Source organism: Diadema setosum, chromosome 3 (genome assembly GCF_964275005.1).
Source record: "Diadema setosum chromosome 3, eeDiaSeto1, whole genome shotgun sequence".
Classification (NCBI taxonomy): Eukaryota; Metazoa; Echinodermata; class Echinoidea; order Diadematoida; family Diadematidae; genus Diadema; species Diadema setosum.
Window position 1 is genome coordinate 8,060,553 of NC_092687.1, and position 22,386 is coordinate 8,082,938.

The 22,386-nt window shown below is 36.2% G+C and overlaps 1 protein-coding gene across 1 annotated transcript in view; it reads left to right on the forward strand.

Annotated features, from left to right (window-relative positions):
• LOC140246993 (gamma-aminobutyric acid type B receptor subunit 2-like) overlaps positions 1-22,386 on the forward strand; it is a 160,345-nt gene that overhangs the window by 136,595 nt on the left and 1,364 nt on the right. Inside the window, exons 4-18 of the mRNA XM_072326296.1 lie at positions 216-317; positions 1,206-1,271; positions 2,642-2,833; positions 3,577-3,810; positions 4,415-4,475; positions 5,036-5,119; positions 5,590-5,740; positions 7,232-7,367; positions 8,416-8,523; positions 9,297-9,419; positions 10,450-10,560; positions 13,181-13,405; positions 14,283-14,447; positions 18,901-19,027; positions 20,819-20,897. Of these exons, the coding sequence (XP_072182397.1) occupies positions 216-317; positions 1,206-1,271; positions 2,642-2,833; positions 3,577-3,810; positions 4,415-4,475; positions 5,036-5,119; positions 5,590-5,740; positions 7,232-7,367; positions 8,416-8,523; positions 9,297-9,419; positions 10,450-10,560; positions 13,181-13,405; positions 14,283-14,447; positions 18,901-19,027; positions 20,819-20,897 (1,964 nt within the window). The remainder of the gene's footprint in view (positions 1-215; positions 318-1,205; positions 1,272-2,641; positions 2,834-3,576; positions 3,811-4,414; positions 4,476-5,035; positions 5,120-5,589; positions 5,741-7,231; positions 7,368-8,415; positions 8,524-9,296; positions 9,420-10,449; positions 10,561-13,180; positions 13,406-14,282; positions 14,448-18,900; positions 19,028-20,818; positions 20,898-22,386) is intronic.

Here is a 22,386-nt window from a genome sequence, read left to right on the forward strand (position 1 = left end):
CTTTTAAAGAATGCAAAATTAAGACACATACTTACAGATTAATTTCCAAGTCAATTCTTGTATTTTGTTTCAGTCATTTATCCGTACAGTACTTTATGACTTTGTATTGATATAATTTGATTTCGCTAATTATGGTCAATGCACATGCGTCCGATGATTAATATTGATTTTTCATTAATTCCTTATTATGTGCACCCTCGTCCATCGAACATCAGGCCCAGAGTAAGCAAGTCAAAATGGCGGACGATAACGGGGTCCACACTGTGGTCGAGGCAACCTTTGCCGATGACCCACAAGCGGCAGTCAAACAAGTTAAGGTACGCATGTCTATCGTGTCCATTTGAGTTTCATTTTGGGGTGTTTCTTTGACCAACGAGTCTTCGGTAGGAGGAATTATGTAAGAAAAAAAAAAAAAAAAAAAAAAAAAAGGTGATTTAACCGAGAGGTTTTCTGTGAGAAAATAGATCCGAGGGTATCACCGAACGAACGAGATTGATTCAAGCAGAATCTCCTTCTCTCTCCCTCTCTCCTCCTCTCTCTTCCTTTCTCTTTCACTCTCCTTCTCTTCGTGATTGCACACTGGATATCACTATTAGTATTTTCAGTTCCGATCACCACAGACTTTAGTATACCATTCCACGCGAAGAATGCTACATTACTGGTACCTTCCAGTTTACATTTTCTATGACACGGGCAGGGGCGGATCCAGGAATTTTGTAAAGGGGGTCGCAAATCATATATTTCTGGTGCCACTTCCGGGTATCATTTCATTTTTTTTTCTTTTTATTTCCTTTGTTTTTAACGATAAATAAAGGGAGGGGGGCGTGCGCCTCTTGCGCCCCCTCTGGATCCGCCACTGCACGGGATACCGCGGTTGAGAGTACCTGTAGGGTGATGTTTGTGCGTATCTCTCTGTCTTTATATCCTGTCCTTCAGTCTGAGCATTTTGCTATGAAAAGCATGAAAAAATAGGTTAAAGGAAGCTATTCCCTTCTGATATTGTTATTGATTGATTGATGATTTCACAAATCAATTCCACTTTGTGTTCACAAAAACAAAAACAAAAACAGCAACTAAACTGAGTCACAATGATGATTACTATAATACAGTAATAGTAACACTTTAAAGTCTATCATTTGGTGGTACAAAATTTAACAATAAAGAGGACATTTACCTGAATTGTCAGTGTTCCTGATTCCTCGTAGAGCGCTGGAGCCCGTATTGTCATGGGATTTTTCGACGAGGAGATGGCACGAAGAGTCTTTTGCGAGGTAAGTAGGAATGGCCGAAAAAAAAAAAAAAAAAAACAATTAAGCACTTTTAATCGAGGAAATAATGCAAATAATTATTAAATAATGTTTGATGCAATTTGATCATTAGTTCGGAAGGTGGAAGGGGTGGGGGTTGGGCGGGGGAGATGCGGGTCGTTGTAAAAGAAGGCTAATCGTATAATCGAGATCTATGATTTCTAGATTATTAGTTGCTGTTTTTTTTTTCCTTGTGTAAAAGCTGATTGCAATGATATTTATAACGATAGATAAATAACAAGCGGGAAATATTAATATAAGTCAAAGTTTTCCTTAAAGGGGATGGCTAGTAACCGATCAGTGGGAATCAGTGGGAATGCTGAGGGATGATTGTTCCAATCCTTGTGGGATTAATTTAAGAGTACCTTATATATCTACTGTTGTGTGAAAACTATTTGAAGAGTTTGTTTGCAAAAACCGATAAGTCCATATTTGTCAAATGGAGATATTTGCGATTAAAGATCAAGAAAAATAAAGGGAATAATAAGAAAATTTTTACTTCTTTTGACCGTAACTTCAAAAATATAACTTTATATGTAGTGACCAATATATCATTTAAAAGGTATTATTTTGTACTTTATGACATAGACCGTACTTCAAAATCTTCAAAAATGGACTTATCGGTTTTTGCAAACAAACTCTTCATTTGCTTCAGAACGGTCTCATATTCAAGTAACGTGCAGAGTAATGCCCCGTCACTGACCAGGCACGCTAACCTGAAAACATTCAACTGCACATTACTTGAATATGAGACCATTCTGAAGCAAATAATTTTCACACAACAATAGATATATAATGTACTCTTAAATTAATCCCACAAGGATTGGAACAATCATCCTCCAGCATTCCCACTGATTCCCACTGATCAGTTACTAGCCATCCCCTTTAATGTCCTTGTTATTCAATGTAGTATAAAATAGGATGCACATTATTAATATCAAATAAACAGGTTCTTTATCTATTTCCGGTGGCGAAGAATATAGGTTAGGCTTTACTGTTTTGAGTATTTCATAATCTTCAGTTAAAACATTGATACTATAATTATTTCGTCCAACGTAAATGATGTTGGGTTGTATGGACGTACGTATTTTATTCAGCAGAGACACGAAGGTGAACACTATACCTGATTATGTTTAAATTGTTTTATTCGAAATAGACCATGGCAGGTACGCACATTTAAGAACGAGTTTCCAATGATGTCAAGGAGAATAAGCAGATAATTTTTGAATGATATGACCCACAATGAATTCAATGATATCATTGCATCATTGTATCACTTGTCATTGATACATTGCAAATGATTTTTTTTTTTTATTACTTTTAATTTCCAACAGGTCTATAAGCAAGAGATGTACGGTGCCCGCCACGTTTGGCTTATTCCCGGCTGGTACAAAGCCAAGTGGTGGAGAAAAGCCGACAACAACACAAAATGCACGGTCGAGGAATTGGAAGAGGCGGTCAAAGGTTACATAGCAACGGACATCCTACAGCTTAGTGCCAGCGAAGAGACAACCATTTCAGGACTGGTAAGCATCAAGCTATTTCTTATCGTATTTTTGCTTGCTCTCGTCGAGAGCGTTATCCTGTCATTCAATGCTTATTATTTTAAAGATTTAAACACACCCATAGTTAGTCCGTGCTGTGCCAGGGACTTTGGTCAGCGTGTTCAATGCTATGGGGTTTTCTATACCAATCTGCAATCTGAGTATAGAAAGGGTTAAGAAACCATAGGGATGTTTCATGAAGCTGTTCTTAAAGTTACGAACAACTTATGAGCGACTGGTGATCAGTTGTGATGTGTTATACTCATCAGAATTCCAATAATATTTCAGCACAAGAACTGCTCACCAGTCGCTCGCTCGTAACTTTAAGAACAGCTTAATGAATCACCCTTCCATATCTTGTTCTCATCTTTTACCTGGAGAGCATCTACGCCGTCCTTGACGCTGATGCATAGTCTGGTATCTGACATGACAGAATAATGGAAGTATCCGGGACTTCTGGGGTCAAGTTGTGCTAACCATGAAGGTTCCTTATTTTTTGTACAAGAAAATAAAGTGAGGTATTGCATAATGATATGATATCTTATCGTTGCAATCATAATTGAACATATTGAATCATTACCCTAATCTTTAATATGAACATTATTAAGGGAAACATGCCCTTTTCAGAGAGCAGTTATTTAGAATAGGCGGGTAAGGCTATTTTACGTATAGGCCTAAAGTCAAACAGTTGACTCGACAGGCCATGTGTATAACACACTTTGCAGACTCCGTTAGAGTACAAGGCCCTCTACGACGCAAAGCGAGCAGGCAACTACTCCGATTACCACGGTTACGCCTACGACGGCGTCTGGGTGATGGCCCTCGCCATCGACCACGTGATCAAGATGTTCGAGAAGGAGAACAACACGCAGGCCTTCTTCGATTTCGAGTACGATGACCGCGAGATGCTGGCGCACTTTAGCAAGGCCATGAATGAGACGAATTTCCCCGGAGTCACGGTAAACCAAATCCTCGAATGTTCTTTCCCTTGACTTTAAAGTTGTTGAAGTCGATGACTTTAGCTTTACACGTCATTTGTTTTTATATCTCCTGGACTCGTGTTGGTGTTTGTAATGTATACACATGATAAACTGCAAATGATGTAATTGCCCTACATCGACGTAAATAAGTATTGAATAGATCAGTGTTTAATGGATCAGGAGGTCGTGGGTTCGACTCCTGCTCGAGTATGGGCCCCAAAGATTTCTTTTATCATTGCTACTATTGAAACGCTGACCAATTTAGTACTTATTAACGTCAAGGTAGCGTAATTGGCCAATCGGTTGCAATGAAAACCTCTCGACGGAAGAATTTCTTGAATTTGAATAATAAACTGATTTCACTGTGTCTTGTTTGTTGTTTTGTCTTGATGTCACGCGCTTCTACAAACAGTGACAAAGAAGGTCGGTTCTGTTCGTCCATTTCGAGATAAACTTGAACATCTAACAGCTATCCCTACATAATGTGTGTCACCCTCTATGTGTTTCGCTGGTACGAAAAAAGAAAATCTTATCTTTAAAGTTCATTGGTTGTTTTTGTCTTGTTTTGCTTTGCCTTCTTCAGGGTGTCGTTCAATTTCGGGAGGGCGAACGTCTAGGTTGCACTATGCACAAACAGCTTCAAGGTAACACATCTCAGAATGAAGATGGACAATTACCTTACAGTATTTTTTATGTAATATATAAAGCTAGATCTAGCTGTGATACAATAATACCATGTAGTTATCAAAAATTATTAGTATGTGATGTATTCACGGAATTGCTTAAAAAGAGCTGAAAAACAGCTTGTAGCTAACAGCAAGCTTTTTACCGTGATTAAATGAATAAAGTCAACTCAACTCAACTCGACTCAAATTCGTTTGTAGACATAATGTAGTGTCAAAGCGTAGGCTTATGACCTATTTATTCCAATGTTGCACGGATTGAGATACAGTTTGTCATACCTTGGCCAACACGCCACTCAAAAAAAAAAAGAAAAAAAAAAGAAGATAATTGTGCCTTTTCGTGATGAGTCCTGAGATGATATTGGCATATCTAAATCATGGATGTGAAGATTGATTGGAAACAAGCATAATTATGTCCGCAAATAAATATGACAATATAGGCAAGCACGGCTACACCCAGTACGTATATCGTTTATTTCATGGTTACAAAATGACTAACTCTCCACATGGTTTGATTGCAGAGGGCGAAATGGTGAAAGTAGCAGAATATTACGCAATAACAGACTCGCTTAATCTGTCAACGGGTGCTGAATTCCAGTGGAAAGGTAAGTCCCATTGTGACGTAAGCATCTTGAATGTGCTTTGATTGTGGCAAGATAATCGATATTATGCTTATAATCCTTATCAGGACCTAATTAAAGGAATAATCATCGGAACTTCAGATTCCTGTCAAAATAACGTTGAAAGATAAGTCCCTTTGAGATTAGATTGCCACGTTTAAAACAAGAACGGTTTAAAATTCATATCAGCATTCCTCCCAAACTTATCCAAAAGTTTCATACTCAAAATGTTTGTGCTTTTGTTTATGTTCTTATTGCATAGACTGTACTCACAGATTTCATTATGTTGTACATTGATTTGATAATGCAAGTACTTTCTGTAAAAAAATAACAATAAAATAAAAGATATTTAGACGTGTCTCGTGGAGATGGAAAGCAAATGAAACAATTGAATAGGATTTTAGATATATTGGATTTGCAGCAATTTCATGTTTTATTACACTTTCTCGTCGTAGATGGCGGCCCACCGGCTGACGTTCAGATGAAGGAGACACTTCTTCTCCGTGTCTCCCTTGTTGTCTTTGTTGTCCTCGCTACCTTGGCAACGGCAGGCATCATCATGGCCGTCGGTTTCCTCATCTTTAACATGAGGAGTAGGAATCAAAGGTGTGGCCTCTTCAAAAACTCTCTTCTCCTTTACTCTATAAGGCCAAATGTTTTCTTACGAAAGGTGAAAGACATTATGGGACTGAAGCCTTCTGAATTTCTGAAAGTCCACCAATCAAGTTAATTTCGATCATTGTAGCAATGAACTGTTGGGTCGGTAGAGGAAAAAAAGAGCAAAGCAATAACAACAACGACGATTGTTATACTAACTTAACGACAAACCTCGATTTAAATATTGAGCGATATTATATGTTCACGTTTAGACAATACTAAAAGTATAGTATTGACCGTGATACTGCTGTGCAATGAATTAGACAAAAACAGAATGTTAAACGCTTCAGCAACAACAATGAAGGGATTTTAAGATTAGGCAGAACATTAGTGTGTTCTTCTACCAAATTACTAATACCAACTTTCAAAACAGCACCATTATCCTTTCACAAATTGCTTATTGGAGTTAAAAGTGAAAAGTGTGAAAAAGAGTTTTCAGAAATGAAAGGGAATCTCTAAAACATACCTCATTACACTTTTCAGCACACACACACAAAAAATACATATAATTATTGAAAAACTGCTAGACTCTCAATTTTCCATCGATTTATGATCCCAGACTTGAGGATAATGTATTACAATAACCACTCTTTCATAAATATGACATTCTCAAGACTAGGTTGGCCCGATTCACCTATTTTAAGTCCTCCCCACGTGAAATCGCGGCATGCGAAGTTTTGTTGGTTTTGTGATACACGGTTTACTAATCGAATACCTTTCTATTTCATTTATTTATATATTTATTTATATCTGTTTATCTATTTATCTACCTATCTCTCTATCTCTGTCTATCTAAATGCATAATTTATATGCATGCATATAATTATATAAACATAAAATATTTGTATGTATGAAAGCTTCACTGTAACTACACCCACTGTATCTCCCTTTGAGCATGGCTGCACATGTGGAGCCATCAAAATAGGGCGTGACATTAACTTCAAGCGGTGTGTATCAAAGGCGGAAATGTGCTTTCGCTGTCCGTGGGCGCATTTCAGCTTTCATCAAATTCTGCAGTCGCGCATTTTTTAATCGTAGCGGCGTCCTTTCAAGCCGATCGTTATGCAGATGATCTGCCTAATGCGATTAAAAACCGTCGACACCATTTCTTAAGTCCCTGATTTTCCTTTGGCCTTTTCACTCATGCGTGGTCGACAAAAATACGATGCGAATGACTTCAAAGTGGAAATGGGTTTGCTCATTACATCGTAAGAAGAAGAAAAAGAAAAAAAAAACATCTTTCTGGGTTAAGCTGTTTCAGTGCGAACATGATACTTTTTCAACAACATGAAAAGCTTTGAACAGTTTCCATTTCAAGTGCAACAAAATACAAAAAAAACCCAGCTGTTCTTAATCGCCTTTAGAAGATTATGACACTCTAACACATTTCGTATTTCCCCCAGTTTCTTATGTCTTTAACTCCCTCTCTTACTTTTAAAGGTACATTAAGATGTCGAGTCCTTTTCTCAACAATCTCATCATACTCGGGGGAATACTAACGTACGGTAGCATCTTCGTCCTCGGGCTCGACCACGGTATGGTAGGGAACGACGATTCCTTCAAAATTGTGTGCACGGTATGTATTGTGAAGAGTTCATATCAATCAAATAGAAGGCTGTTGTTATAGATAACAATTAAGGAATATAAAAGTATGAAAATACAGGGAAATTCTAAAATCATTATACAGTGATGATAACAGTATTTGGAATGTAATAGAACCATGATTGATCTTTTCTCTGTAAATAGGTCAAATGTGGACAAATCTGACACACATATCTATAGTCTGTAAATTAATGTGTCAAACAGTGGGTTAAGAACCTTATTAGGAACCGAACATGGGCAAAAAATCATGAAATAGTTTCTACAGGCCGAGACCTCGATCTTCAATTACACATTGTGTCAATATTACTTTATATGAAACAATTTTGCCTGGTTCATACCTTGATGTTCAGAGGATGATATTAAAGGGATCGTATAGTTTTGGTTGAGACCTAATTTCAGGTTTCTAACATTTTTTGGTGAGAAAATGAGAAACCTCTTGTGAAATGTGAAAGAGCATGTAATTCTTTGAGGAATTCAACGTTAATATGATAAAAATTGGTTTTGAAATGGCTGAGATATCCCCCCCCCAAAAAAAAAAAATCAATTCTAATAAAGTGTGGGACCCACACTTTATTACGATCGCTTTGTTTTACTTTGCTTTTGGATGTTTCAGTCATTCCAAACCCAATTTTCATCAACTACATTTTGAATTCCTCTTAAAATGGTATGCTCTGTACTACATCATAAGTGTTTTCTTGGTATCTCGCAAAAAGTTAAAAGCACAATTCTCATCTCCACCAATACTGTACCATCCCTTTAAAGATACCGTTATGCTCTCCAAAATGCCTTTTCCTCTATTAGGGTACTTTAAAATGACGCAAGGTGTACAAATTCTGTGCCTGATGCGTGTTTAAAAATGCTACTGATTCCTAAATGTTGTGTTGCCAAAAAAAGAAACAAAAAGCAAAAAAGAAAAAAGTAGATAATAGTGCGTAAGTAACAACTCTTTTTTTCCTACAAGTTCATGTTTGGGTAAGCTATGTTATGAGTATTAGTAAAACAGGGAGCATTTCTTTATTCAGGCTCGTGGATGGTTTCTGTGCATCGGTTTCACGCTTGCATTTGGGGCCATGTTCAGCAAAACCTGGCGCGTACATCGGATCTTCACCAATATTAAGATGAAGAAGAAGGTATTTAGATTCCAATTGCAGACCGAACTACTCTCCGAAACAATTTGCATACTTTTAAAATGTACAATCAAAACAAGAGGCAATGTATTCCATAATTACATATATTATTTTGTCCGATTACTCTTCAATATCTTTGGATTTTTCAGCTCCATCACGGAGTCTGATCTCCAGAAATTATTTGTGCTTCTGGCAGATGTCAATGTCAATGTCAATGTCGTGAAAATATGGTGGATGATTAATTATGCAGATCAACGGCCGTCATATTTGTCTCTAAATGATAGTAACATGTTAGACTGCCCCGTTCATTATGTTGCTGTCATTTTGATCAAGTTGAATGTGAGATGACTGCCCAAAAAAAAAAAAAAAAAATATGGACAATTATAATTACCCTTATTTTGTAATGGCATTATGCTCATTTTTTACTTTGCCTGTCTCCTGTAGGGCAATTCCACATCATGCTGAACAGACTTTGAGAGAATTCACAGAGAACTTTAGACAATGATATAATATAGAACATCAAAGACGGGAAAGCTTCATCTGCGATATTGTAAAATTCCTTCCTTTTCTTGATTACTGTTCGATAATAAAGAATATCTACCCGTCTACTTATTTCATTTCACTCTATGACACCTAAAAACTACGATGAACATTCTGATTAACTCCACCACATGAAAAATATTCTTCTGCGGGTTTTTTTTTTCTGTGTTTTGTTTTCATTATGAAGATTATTTGTCCCATATAAGGTTTAATTCTTCCTCGATATCGAACCACAGGTGATCAAGGACCACCAGCTCTACGCCATCGTCGGTGTCATGCTCGTGATCGATCTTATCATCCTAATCACGTGGCAGGTCTTTGACCCCGTGAAGCCCATGGAGGTCGAGCTAGAGGAGAGGGTAAGAGCCAATCATTTCCGGGTCAGGTCCATAATGACGTGGAGTTGTTTGACATGGACTCCAGACCTCATGCAGGAAATGTAACATAACTGTTCATTATAGAGCATGCTACGAGTTAATTTGTCTGTGTTTCCGTGTGCGTACATGCTACAAATTTGTCATAAATTGTATTTAAAAAGAAAGCAAGTGAAACTATCAAAATTTAGTATTGGAATCTTTGTTGAATTGTTCAGAAAACGGACAATTTGTCTGAAAGTGAATTTTCAATAATGTTATATTCCTCCAGGCAGTATTTTTTTTATTTTATATATATATTTTTTTTAGAAAGGTCCGTTTCAAAATTAAATTCACGGCAAGATGACATTCAATTTAATTCTATCCTGATAGCAATTGTGCGTTAAAGGGGTGGTACAGTTTTGGTTGGAATTACGACTTCAGTTTTCCAACATTTTTTGATGATTTTGTTTTTGAGATAATGAGAAATCTTTTATAAAATAAAATACGAACGAAAATGTAATTCTAAGAGCAATTCCCTCACCCCATACTATACCATCCCTTGACATTAATTTATATATTAACATGTATCTAAGAACAGAAATGACAAAAAGGGGAAAAAAAAGTCGACCAAGGACAATGTTGTGCATTTTTAAAGCACCTTTTCATTATGTCATGAGACTAACATTAGGACATGTTCAGTGATCATTGGTAAGAGATTTTTTTCAGCAATGGTGTTTATGTACTTGTTTGTTTAATGTAGTTTATTAGAGTTAATTTACTTGCCGATTCGTTATTCCTACTTTGTTTTGAAATATACCGAAAAAGTTGCATTGAACTGTGCTTGCGAAAATGCACATAAATCGAGGTCAGCCGCGGAAGAACATTTTGTAGATGAGTGATTGCCCTTGTTGTTTATTTGCCGTTACTTCCCTTTGGAATTGAAAGATAATGTAAGGAAACGAACAGGCAGACAAGAAAAACAAACAAACAACCAAACTGAACTCATATAACATTGGTATGTTACTTTGTGCAGGAAGACCCAACGGGACGGGACGTCCTGCTGATTCCAGTGATATTCAACTGTAAGAGCAAACAAACGATGATATGGCTCGCGATCATCTACATCTACAAAGGCGTACTCATGGTAAGTGATCGATCATTCATTATAAAATCAAACTACTATTGATGTTCCTCATGGGTGATGGTGTAATGGTAATCTCTGAATATAACCTTTCACACACAAAACATAAACAATTGTATATGTACATAATATTAATAATCATAACGTAGCCTTTAAAAATTCTGATCCAGAAATTCCGTGAGGAAGGGGGGGGGGGGGTGCAAAGCAGGGGAGCATAGAGACCAAGCACGTGCCAGGGCAGGCGCTTCGTTCTCGAAACTGGAAGGCGCCCCCCCCCCCTCCGCCTCTGCATGTAAACGTACTTATATTTCCATATTGTCTTTTTTATTATTATTGTTTACTGTGTGTCTTGAATGAGAGTAGTTAATGCAGTTGTGCCTATTTTTGAGGTAATAGAGTATAGATTTTCAAACTATTTGCTGAAATGGATATCACATCTCGTTTTACAAAATACCATGATGTTTAATCTCTGGATAATTGTTAACGCGAGGGGTCAAAGGACTAACACTGTTAAAGAAAGACGAATTCAGAATACCACATACCTTGGGGCTGTCAAGTTTTGCAGGAAGTACACATACGGAAAATGACAATGAAAAAGAAAAAAGAAAGAAGATGAAATAAACATTTAAAAGAGTCTTACATTCTTTGATAAATAATTATGAAGCCGGCTCTGACATAGTGTTCCAAACAATACTTGATCGGCATATAGGGTAAAGGCACAACGTGTCTGTCATTTTCGATTTTTTTGTTGTTGTTATTATTGTTATTTTCGATTATACTGCCCTTACTCCTGACTGTTAGGAAGACATTAAAAATACCTTCCGCCAAGTCAGACAATTAATGAACAAAACACGTGATTTACCTTCACGCATCATACATGCATAGTCTTCACTGCTCCAACCGGATTCTGGTTTTGTTATGGTTAGGCTTCATTCAAGGTTAAACAATATACATCTGACATGTGAGGGCAATGCCACTCTGGTCCGACAATTAGACACAGATATTTATCGTGACTTTTCCTTGCTGTGTGAGTCAGAAATTGCTGACCGGAGAGATAGCAAAGACAATGGGGAAGCAGGTGACCCCCTTTTTTATATAGCTCTTGTTTGACACCTTGACCACTCGAACCTCAAAAGATAAGGCTGGATGGAACAACCACGTTGGTACAATAGATCCAGCGAATCACATGGTAAAACACGTGGTTTTCTGGCAAAAGGTCTTTATCTCTGCCCACACACTTTTTTTTTTCCCGTTTCATTTCCTCTTAAAGGGATGGTATAGTTTTGGTTGAGACCTCATTTCAGGTTTCTACATTTTGTGTGTGTGTGTGTGTGTGTGTGTGTGAGAGATAATGAGAATCCTCTTATGCAATATGAAAGAGCATGTAATTCCATAAGGAATTCAACGTTTACTGGATAAAAATTGGTTTTGAAAGGGCTGAGATAGCCAAAACAGAGGGATTCTAATAAGTGTGGAACCCACACTTTATTACGGTCGCTTTGTTTTACTTAGTTTTTTGATGTTTCAGTCATTTCAAACCCGATTTTCATCAAATAAACTTTGAATTCCTCTTAAAATGGTATGATCTGTAGTATTTCATAAGTGTTTTCTTGGTATCTCGCCAAAAGTTAAAAGCCCAATTCTCATCTCCACCAATACTGTACTATCCCTTTAACCACTGTTAACAACATCTTTTCTAGTCTCAGTATTGATCAGTTTAAGCTATTTAGGTTGAACAATTAATTTCCGCTTCTTTTCTCCTTTTTTCCGGGAGGTAGGTAGGTGGGGATTTACTGCGTTATAACCTGTGGCTATATTAGGAACAAAGACAATTGCATTGTACTTTGGTACCTTGTAACACAGAGTATACAAAAATAACTAGTTTGACCAGTTTAGTGCTAATATGAACCGCATTTCGAGTTTGTGGATATTTTGTCATAGTTCTGGAAGGAGGTAGCCATTCAATATCTTCCAGGTAACAACAACAACAACAACCACAACATCACGGGGACAAAACGAAAACAAAAGCAAGATACAAACTGCGCAAAAAAACATCAATGAAAATCCTGCCGTTGTTGAAGTTCTAATGATATAATCATTGTTTCGCTGAAAGTTATACGTTATTATTGAGTAAAGCGAAAAATAAAATACATGTGCATTTATTCAAGTTTATGTCCATCCCGTGGGCATGTGTTATGTCTTTAGTTCTGCTCCATAAGAGCAATTATGGAAAGAATACGAATTCCGGGACGAACACTGCGCAATGGCTTTTCATAGTTGTAGGGTAAAACCACAGCTCTAGCAATTCGGAGGTCTTGGGTTCGAATCCCGATGTATTCCCTTTCCTGCCCATTTTTCTTTGGCATTTATATAATGATTTCGACTGAGTTTCCGCATTTGTCTGAATGTATTATGCGATGCTATTTCCTCACTCTAAATAATTGCTCAAAAAAACAAACAAACAAACAAACGTGTAAAATATAATCTTATAAACTAAAAGAGCAATCATTGTCTAGTGATTATACATAGAGTTTTACGTTACGTTAAAGTCTTATCATATATCTTCCCTTACTCCTTTTATTACTTTTGCACACTTTTCTCGTTACTTCTTTTTACTCCCTAGATTTTTGGCCTGTTTCTTGCGTGGGAGACGCGCCATGTGAGCATTCCCGCCCTCAACGACAGCAAGTATATCGGCATGAGCGTGTACAACGTGGTGATCATGTGCGTCCTGGGCGTGTCGCTCTCCTTCATGATCTCGGATAATCCAAACGCCTCCTACGGCCTGGTTTCGACTTTTATCCTCTTCTGTACCACCATCACGCTGTGTCTCGTGTTCGTTCCTAAGGTGGGCTGATTAAAAGAGCGACAAATACATTACATTCAATACTCATACATACGATGGATCACGCGGAATGGTACTGGTTTGATCTCAGTTCGACCTGTCATTTATGTTCATTATAAATAGTATCGCCGCGCATAATGATTAGACACCAATAACTATACGCCAAAAATTAAACACCAATGTAGCCCAACAACTAGAGACGTTGGTGTAATAACTTAACAACACTCTCAAAACTGTTTGTATTCAAAAGCTTGATTTTACTTATTGCATGTTTTGAAAAGCTACTCTTTCTATCTTCAATCAATGAGAACAGAACATAAAGAGTGGTATCATGTTTCATAAAACTTGAAAGTAATGCTAGCAACAAAAAAAAAGTTTGCATGAGACATGTGAGCGAACAACTGCATTTACTGTCATCTCCTTTCTGCGTTCGTTTTTGCTCTAGATTATTACAATTAATGTGGATGCCAACTTTGCTTGATAATGCGAATCCGATCCGTGGTAGTGTATTCCATTTTGTCATTCTGCTTTAAGAGGTCGAATTCAGCACATGATCCCTTGGAACACCTGAATAATAAATTTGTGTCACAAAAAAAGAAAAGAAAATGAAAGAACAGATCCAATCCAAACAAACAAAACATATATTTAAGGATATCAAGCAATGCTGAAACACATATGGGTATAGTAATACTGAGAGTAAAAGAGAAAGATAACATGAACCATCAAACTTCCTTGCCGTCACTTTAATCTAATTCCACAAAGTATTGATACTAGTTAAGATACACAGCGGTTGTTAAGTAGTGCTTACATTGTCTCCATTATATGTGTCATTCCTAATATTCAAGACCACCTTGTCAATTATCTATGTAACCATTTCCAGGTCATCGAATTGCGCTTCAACCCCAATGCCAACGAAAGGATTAGAGTTGTCGGGACGCTGGATAAGACCAGGACCTGTTCCACAAACATTGGGACCATGGACTCCGAGTCCAAGCTGCGAGGCTTGGCTATAGAGAAGAACGAACTGAGCAAAAAACTGTCCGACGTAAGATCACAAAATTATATCTTTTTTTTTTTCGCACCTAAGTTTGCTGTTATTTCCAATTTCCAATTTCTAAGATTGAATTCATACTCTCCATATCGCAAGGAGCACTATCACAACACGTTGGAGCGAGAGAGCGGAATTAAATTAATCAAACTGAGCAGGTGGGGGAAAAATCAAGGTAAAATGTGCACCCTGAACCATATTCGTTGAGAAGCGTTCATTTAATGCATTCATCACACAAGTTTTTATGGTGATCTGAAGTGCATTACTTCAAAGCTTCCTTCTTTCTTTTTTTTTTTTCACAATGATTATACACTCCTATACGTTTATGCTACCATCATTTTACTGAGATGGGCTAGCAACTTCCAATTTTGTAATGTTGAAAAATCCCCCCTTTAAAATGATAGTCTTAATAGTAAAATGCAAATCGCTTACCTGGTAACCAATATGCATATGCTTTCACCGAGCAAGGTCAACATTGGTATTGAAATAGCAACAGTGATCATTGTTTCCAATAATACTGTACTCTTTGGAGTTCAGAGCCGGGTGAACAGGAGGCATTTGCGGCGAGTTGCAAAGGTCTAGTGCCCCAGGTTAAACGGATGATTATAGTCTTGTTGGAGATGAGAATTGAGCCTTTAATGTTTTGCGAGATAGTTTATAGTGTTACAGAGCATACCATTTTAACAGGACCTCAAATTTTATCTGATGAAAATCGGTTTCAAATGGCTGAGATATACAAAAACAAAGTGAAACATAACGATCCTAATCAAATGTGGGTCCGCGTAACTTTTATTAACATTGCTTTGCTTTAGATACTTCAGCCATTTCAGAAGTAATTTTCATCAAGTAGAATTATTCAGTCTTATATATTTCATAAGAGATTTCTCATTATTAAAACAAAAGTTCATCATCATACAATGCTGGAAACCGTAAGCACCATCTCAATTGAAACTGTACATCCCTTTAAACACAGAATTGAAGTTCAATGCTGACAATGAGAAATTAAATAGCAAAAACAAAACCAAATGACACGCAGAGACAACAGAACCACCAAGAGCTAAAACGGAACCAAAAAACACAGGAATCAATACAAATTCAGAAAACACAATTAAATGTTAAAGGGGAAGGCTAGTAACTGATCAGTGGGAATCAGTGGAAATGCTGGGAGATGATTGTTCCAATCCTTATGGGATTCATTCAAGAGTTCATTGTATATCTATTGTTGTGTGAAAATGATTTGCTTCAGAATGGTCTCATATTCAAGTAATGTGCAGTTTAATGCTTCCAGGTTAGCGTCCCTGGTCAGTGACGGAGCATTAATCTGCACATTACTTGAATATGAGACCGTTCTGAAGCAAATCATTTTCACACAACAATAGATATACAATGAACTCTTGAATGAATCCCATAAGGATTGGAACAATCATCTCCCAGCATTTCCACTGATTCCCACTGATCAGTTACTAGCCTTCCCCTTTAAATAAAAGACTATAAAAAAGATGACAATATTTTCTACATTCGCATTGTGTAGAAATGTGAGGGGAAAAAATCACCCGGCAAACAAGTAAGTTTTTTAAAGACTAGAACAGTAGGTGTATGACACGTAAGGACAGTCTAATTCATAGAGACCCCTCCTCTACCCGTCTCTGCAAGCGCAATGATCAATGACCTGCATTTTAGCGCGTCAACGGATAACAATAGGTGCCCTTAACAGGTCACATTGTAAAAAGAGGCTAATACTTTGTTCAATTTCTGCCTCGCGTGACATAATTATACGATATATTGAATCACCGAAAACACACGCTCTTTGTACAGATTCAAAAACCATCCGAAATTAAACTGGGTTGCCTACGAGGGGCTGTAATATTTCACAATCTAGTCTTCCTCTCCATATCGCGACGAGCTAATATCACCATAGTACCACCAATGGTATACAGAGGTGTCGAAAGCGGAAATAACTCAACCAATTTGCGTAGCCGGAAAGAAAAATTTCTTTCCTTCTTTTCTTCCTGTCTTCATTCCTTTAATTTTGTTTTTACCCCATTCTTTTCAATCGTATCCCCCCTCAGTTTAGTCATGTCATGTTGTTGTGTCTTTGTTGTTTGTTTCATTTTGTCTTATTTGTTGTATTACGTATTGTGTAGTTGTAATTACAATAAGTATTTTGAAGATATTTTAGAGTGGTCCACAATCTACAAGCAATGCTTTTTAGTGGACCTCTCAGTTCTCTTTTTTTTTTTACCTTTTAAACATAACTTTGTTATTCCAGTATGTGTGCATATCTTTGTATGTTTGTTGATTAACTTTGATTGTCATACTTTGTAATATATATATATATATATATATATGCTTATAATTGAATTTTTGATCTACTTTGTGTTATGTTTTCTTGAGAGAAAAAATGAAAATGAAAATGAGAAATAAACAAATAAATAAATAAATAAATAAAAAAGGAAATGAAATACCAAAATGAATCCTGCAGTTTCAACCATATCCGTTGAAATTCATCCATGATACGTTCGTCACACATTTTTATAATCATAATCTAAGTCAGTTTTCAGATCACTTACCTGGTTACTTTTGCGCGTGCTTTCATTAAGCAAGGTCAACATTGGCATTGACATAGTAACAGTGATCATTGTTTACAATTATACTGTACTCGCTGGAGTTCAGAGCCCGGTGAACAGGACACATTGCGGTGTGTTGCAAAAGTCTAGTGCCCCAGATTAAATGGATGATACAGTGTTGGTGGAAATGAGAAGTGAGCTTTTACCTTTTTGCGAGATACTATGAAACCACTTTAATATGGAATGAATGTTACAGAGCATACCATTCTAGGAGGAATTCGAAGTTTATTTATAAAAATTGGTTTTGAAATGGCTGAGATATCCAGAAACAAAGTTAAACAAAGCAAGCCTTATAAAAGGTAGGTCCATCCTTTTATCAGGATGACTTTGTTTTTTGGATATCTCGGCCAATTCAAATCTATTTTCCTCACTAAACGTGGAATCCCTTTTGGAATTACGTGCTCTGTCATATTTCATGAGAGATATCTAATTATCTAATCTCTGTAAAAAAAAAAAAAGAAAAAAAAAGCCAGGTCTTGAAACATTATCTTCCCTTTAAACTACCAAGATTATCAGAAGTCTTTGTTTTATGTTTTGTAAGGTCAGGTCATTATCTTAAAGGAATCTCGGTTGGAGTTCTACAAACAACAAACTAGTGTTGAAGAGGTCAGGTCATTATCTTGGGAATCTCGGTTGCAGTTCCACAAACAATAAACAAGTGTTGAAGAGCACCACTCAAGTCACAATCGCCATGCTGAAATACAGTGAAAGGCATTGCTAATCATTTGAAGATGGAACACAAGCCCCAGGTTTTGTGGTTCAAAATAATAATAAACTACAAGTTTAATTCATGGATCGAAACAACCACTGTAAAAATGTTATTCAGTATAATGTTATGTATTGTTATATATATATCAAATATGTGAACAGTAGCTATTATGAAATTGTTTCTGGAATAAAGCGTCTACATATATTAAGAAAAATAGTGATATCTCATTCTATTTTAGGCTTAACTGAGTTTTTTTTTTTTATTGTATATGATAGGGTGTCTTGTAATAAAACTGACCTACACATAACATTGCATCAAATGTGATTACTCGAATATTCTTTATATTATCCCTGTTCCCGATGGTAAACATATCTTTAACATTATTTTGCAAAATAGTTACATGTCCAAAGAAGCAAGGTTTACACGCAGAACAACATGTACGACCGTAAATAATCACACATACATATGTGAAGAAATTCAATGCAAAAGGAGACAAATTTTTGTCGTTCTTGTTGGTATAGAAGTCATATATTGGTAACAGGAACTGCTTATGAACAGAGAGAATAACTGAAATGTATTTGCTAACTTAATTCATTTTCCAAACTATTTCTTGATATGTAACGAGTGACGTAGTATCGTTGAAAATTTTGTTGTTTTTCTTTTTGATGTTGACTTTACAATTTTGACATTTCTGATTCTGCATTCAATTTTTGTGTATAAATTTTTAAATTATAGAGTAGTCATATAAACACACACACACAGATATATATATATATATATATATATATATATATATATAAATTATATACATATATATATATATATATATATATATATATATATATATATATATATATATAGATTATACGTGTGAGTGTGCGTGATTATCATTATTTTAAGTCCTCGAATGGATGGTAATATACGAATGAGTCCTCGGTTGACAAAATTCCTACCTACACACAGGTCCTCGGTTATGTGGTAAAATTCTTGTGGGTAAAACAGGCCCTTGATTTCCACCATAGACGCGTATGTTCGTGCGTGCGTGTGTGCTTGCGTGTGTTTGTGAAACAATGTTTCTAACATTTTGCGTTTTCTCCCCTGATCCATCTTCTAGCAAAGCAAGAAAGTGAAGGAGCTGGAAGCGGAGTACATGAAGATCGCCCCCGAGGACGCCCCGCTACTTTTGGGCGATGACTGGTCATCAGGGTTGGATAACTCCATCTCAACTGCAAGATCACGAGGTATTTAAACCTCAATTTCTCTCCGGTTTGATGTTTATTAGTATTAGTGTAGTGTACAAGGGCAGATGTTTCAAATAAAAAATGGTAATGATTTTGGTAAGTGACTTGCGTGGCCCGGCTGTTACGGATGGTGTAGTATTGGTTAAGGTGACGATTCAGCTGTTAACTTTATGCGAGATACTTAAACAACATTTTATAAAATGTTAGATACCCCCCCCCCCCCCCAAAAAAAAAAAGAAAAAGAAAAAAAAAATATATATATTCCACGAGGAATTCAAGGTAATTAGATGAAAATTGGTTTTGAAATGGCTGAATATCCAAAACAACAACGAAGCTATACTAACAAAAGGTGGATCCCACCTTTTGTTTCGATCTCTGTTTTTGATATCTCAGTCATTTCAAAGCCAATTTTCACCAAATAAACTTAACAAACCTTGTAGAGTTAAATTCCCTTTTATATTTCATCAAAGGTTTCTCATACGATCTCAAAAAAAGTCATCATAAAAAAACAAGCAAAAAAAAAAAATAAAATGAAAAATAACGTCGGAAACCTGAAGCACGAAACTGTACCATCCCTTTAAGGTCAGGGATTCGTGAGTATACGATCCTTGGTTCGATTCCCCTAGTAAATGCTTGTGTGACAGGCTTAACCACTTTACCTCAATCCTTTATGTATTTGTTTTTCATTATTTTGGACATTCACATGATACAATGATTGATATTAACGGGGGCCATTTTTTTTTATTTTTTTTTTTTTTACATGTCCTGGGCCGAGTACTAAAAGCAAAACAATGTTAATGCTGTCGTTTCCTTATATAGGGCTTAGCGTATGTACCACTGGGCAGAAGAGACCAATAAAATTGTATTGTACTGTAAGCACTGTAGTATCCTTCAATTGTGTTTGATCAGCTGTGACCCTCTATAACCCATGCTCAAACGAGTGTAGGGGGGGGGGGGGTGATGATGTTGATATGTTGAATCGTTCCCTTAAACCATTGAGGACGGTTTCATTTTGCTACAACACGCATTCCCATAGACCCCTGCCCGAGTATACTCGGGACTCGTCCTCAACGGGTTAACTCTTTATAAGCCACGTTGGCACGCCCGACTCAGTCGACGGCGTGCCAACTTCGCATATTCCGCTAAAAACGCACAAACCCGCCCAAACCGATCGATAAATCGCCAAATGCCGCAGTACAATGAAGACGTTTTTCACGATTCTATTCCTTTCACATGCAGCTAGCATAATGTTGTGATTAACTATTAAAGGGTATTCCCTAGTGGATTTGCGAGAAAATTCTAGGTTTCCATTACTGTTTTGTGTGCAAAAGTCATGCCTCTACAATAATATAGCTATACTGGTTATTTGAAAGAAAAAGAAGCACAGCTTTGTCATACAATTTACATTAATGCCAAGATTGGCATTTTCTCTACCATTTTGTTCATTACATGTCCAGGGTAACAGAGATCTATAGTAGTTACGTACATTTGAAAAATATCTTGTTTTTCCCAAGTCATGACTACTTTGTTGTCTCAGAATAATGTGGCACACAGGTGGTTTACACCATGGCACATAAAGAGTTAAAGAAGAACGAGGAACCTGAATGGGCTACTGTGATTAAATTAATTATGTGGATAGTAATACGATAATGCTGGTGGTGATTTTCTTATTTGCTCCTTAAAAACTACTTTAAAAAAAACTACTTAAAAAACTATTCTAACTAGTCTCTAAAGATTTGATTTAAAATGCTCTCTATCTCTCACTGGGTATCTCTTTCTTTCCATTTACAGGCGATAGTACGAAAACTGCCACTTCTCCTGTGAGCGTCACGTTTAACGTGCATTCGTCAAAAATTAACCACACTAAAGAGTAAGTCTGGATGAACATCATTTTTTCACATTATTTCATATCATATTGTATTATCATTATAATATGATATGATATGATATTATTACACTTATTATTATCGTATTGTGTCATATTATAATTATATTGTTATTGTATGAAATTATAGTATATAATATTTTAAAGTATTATTCTACGCTATCTTATACTATACAATATTATTGATTAGAGCATGATGATGGAGGAACATAATCATGCGGATAACTGATGGGTTAATGGAACGGAGAACAAGATATAATTTCAAATAACTCCCATTGAATATTAATGAAAAAATCCGAACAATTTTCCATTTGGTTTTAGAATGTTTCCTTGCGTTTGTTTGTTCGTTTGGTAATTTTTCAAAGATTCTTATATAAAGGATAAATTCCAAACAATCAATTTAAGAGGAATCATAGCTATCATCAACATCTAAAATAATATTCGAGGAATAAATTGCTTTGAGATCTTCAGTGAAACTATTGAGAAGGACGATTGAAAAATGCTTTGAAGATGTGTTTGCTACGTTATAATCATAGGTCTTTCAAAGTGAAAAAGAAAGAATCACAAAACATATATTTCACTTATATAAGGTATACCACCAAACGCACAAACGATAAGACAAGCAAACATTTGAAGAGTTTTCTTGGAAAATGAGTTAAGTCCATTGTGGTCAGTTTGTGATATTAAACCTACTTTTAAAAAAATAAAGAAAAATAGTAAGAACATAATATAGGATATCTTTCATCGTTACTTATTTCCAATGATTATTAATATCTTTGGAAATATTTTACCTTGCTCTCTCTGACGGTAAAATAGCTCTTTAAAAAAAAACTGCTTAACCCGTCTTGCGATCAACTCTTCAGAACTATATGAATCCTATTCTTCTCAAAACCAATACTTCAACACTCTTGATGAATTTTGGGAAAGTGACATACGGTTCCTTAACCGGAGTCTTCTTACTAATTGAAATTCTGATATGAAATCTTGACAAAGGCCGGACATGTCAATTTTAGACATGTGCAATAAGAACTGTTATAAATAAAGAAAATACTGAGACAACGTGGAATATTTTTTTAATAATAACTTCAAACAAAGTCATTGTTTTGTAAGCAGAGAGTTATCAGTAGAAAGCTTTTATTTTGTTTTTGTTTTGTTCCGTTTACGACTCATTTGATTTGATTTGATTTGATTTTCAAATGTCGATTGACCTTTTTGTTTTGTGGTCAAACTCTTCATAACACTGTGTTGTTCAGTGCATTGAACGTGTATTGCCGTTGGTAGGCCTTCATAATGCACTATGTATTACTTTTAGTGTAATGTGATATATCACTTGCAGTTTATCAAAATGAATTGATTGATTTTGTTCGTTTCTTTTCAAGGCTTGTCATTACCATCAGAGAAAACAGCAATTTGCGTTCCTTTTCTGGTTTCCCTCTCCCTCTTTGTTTTGAATTTATGTTGTTGTTCGCCCAAC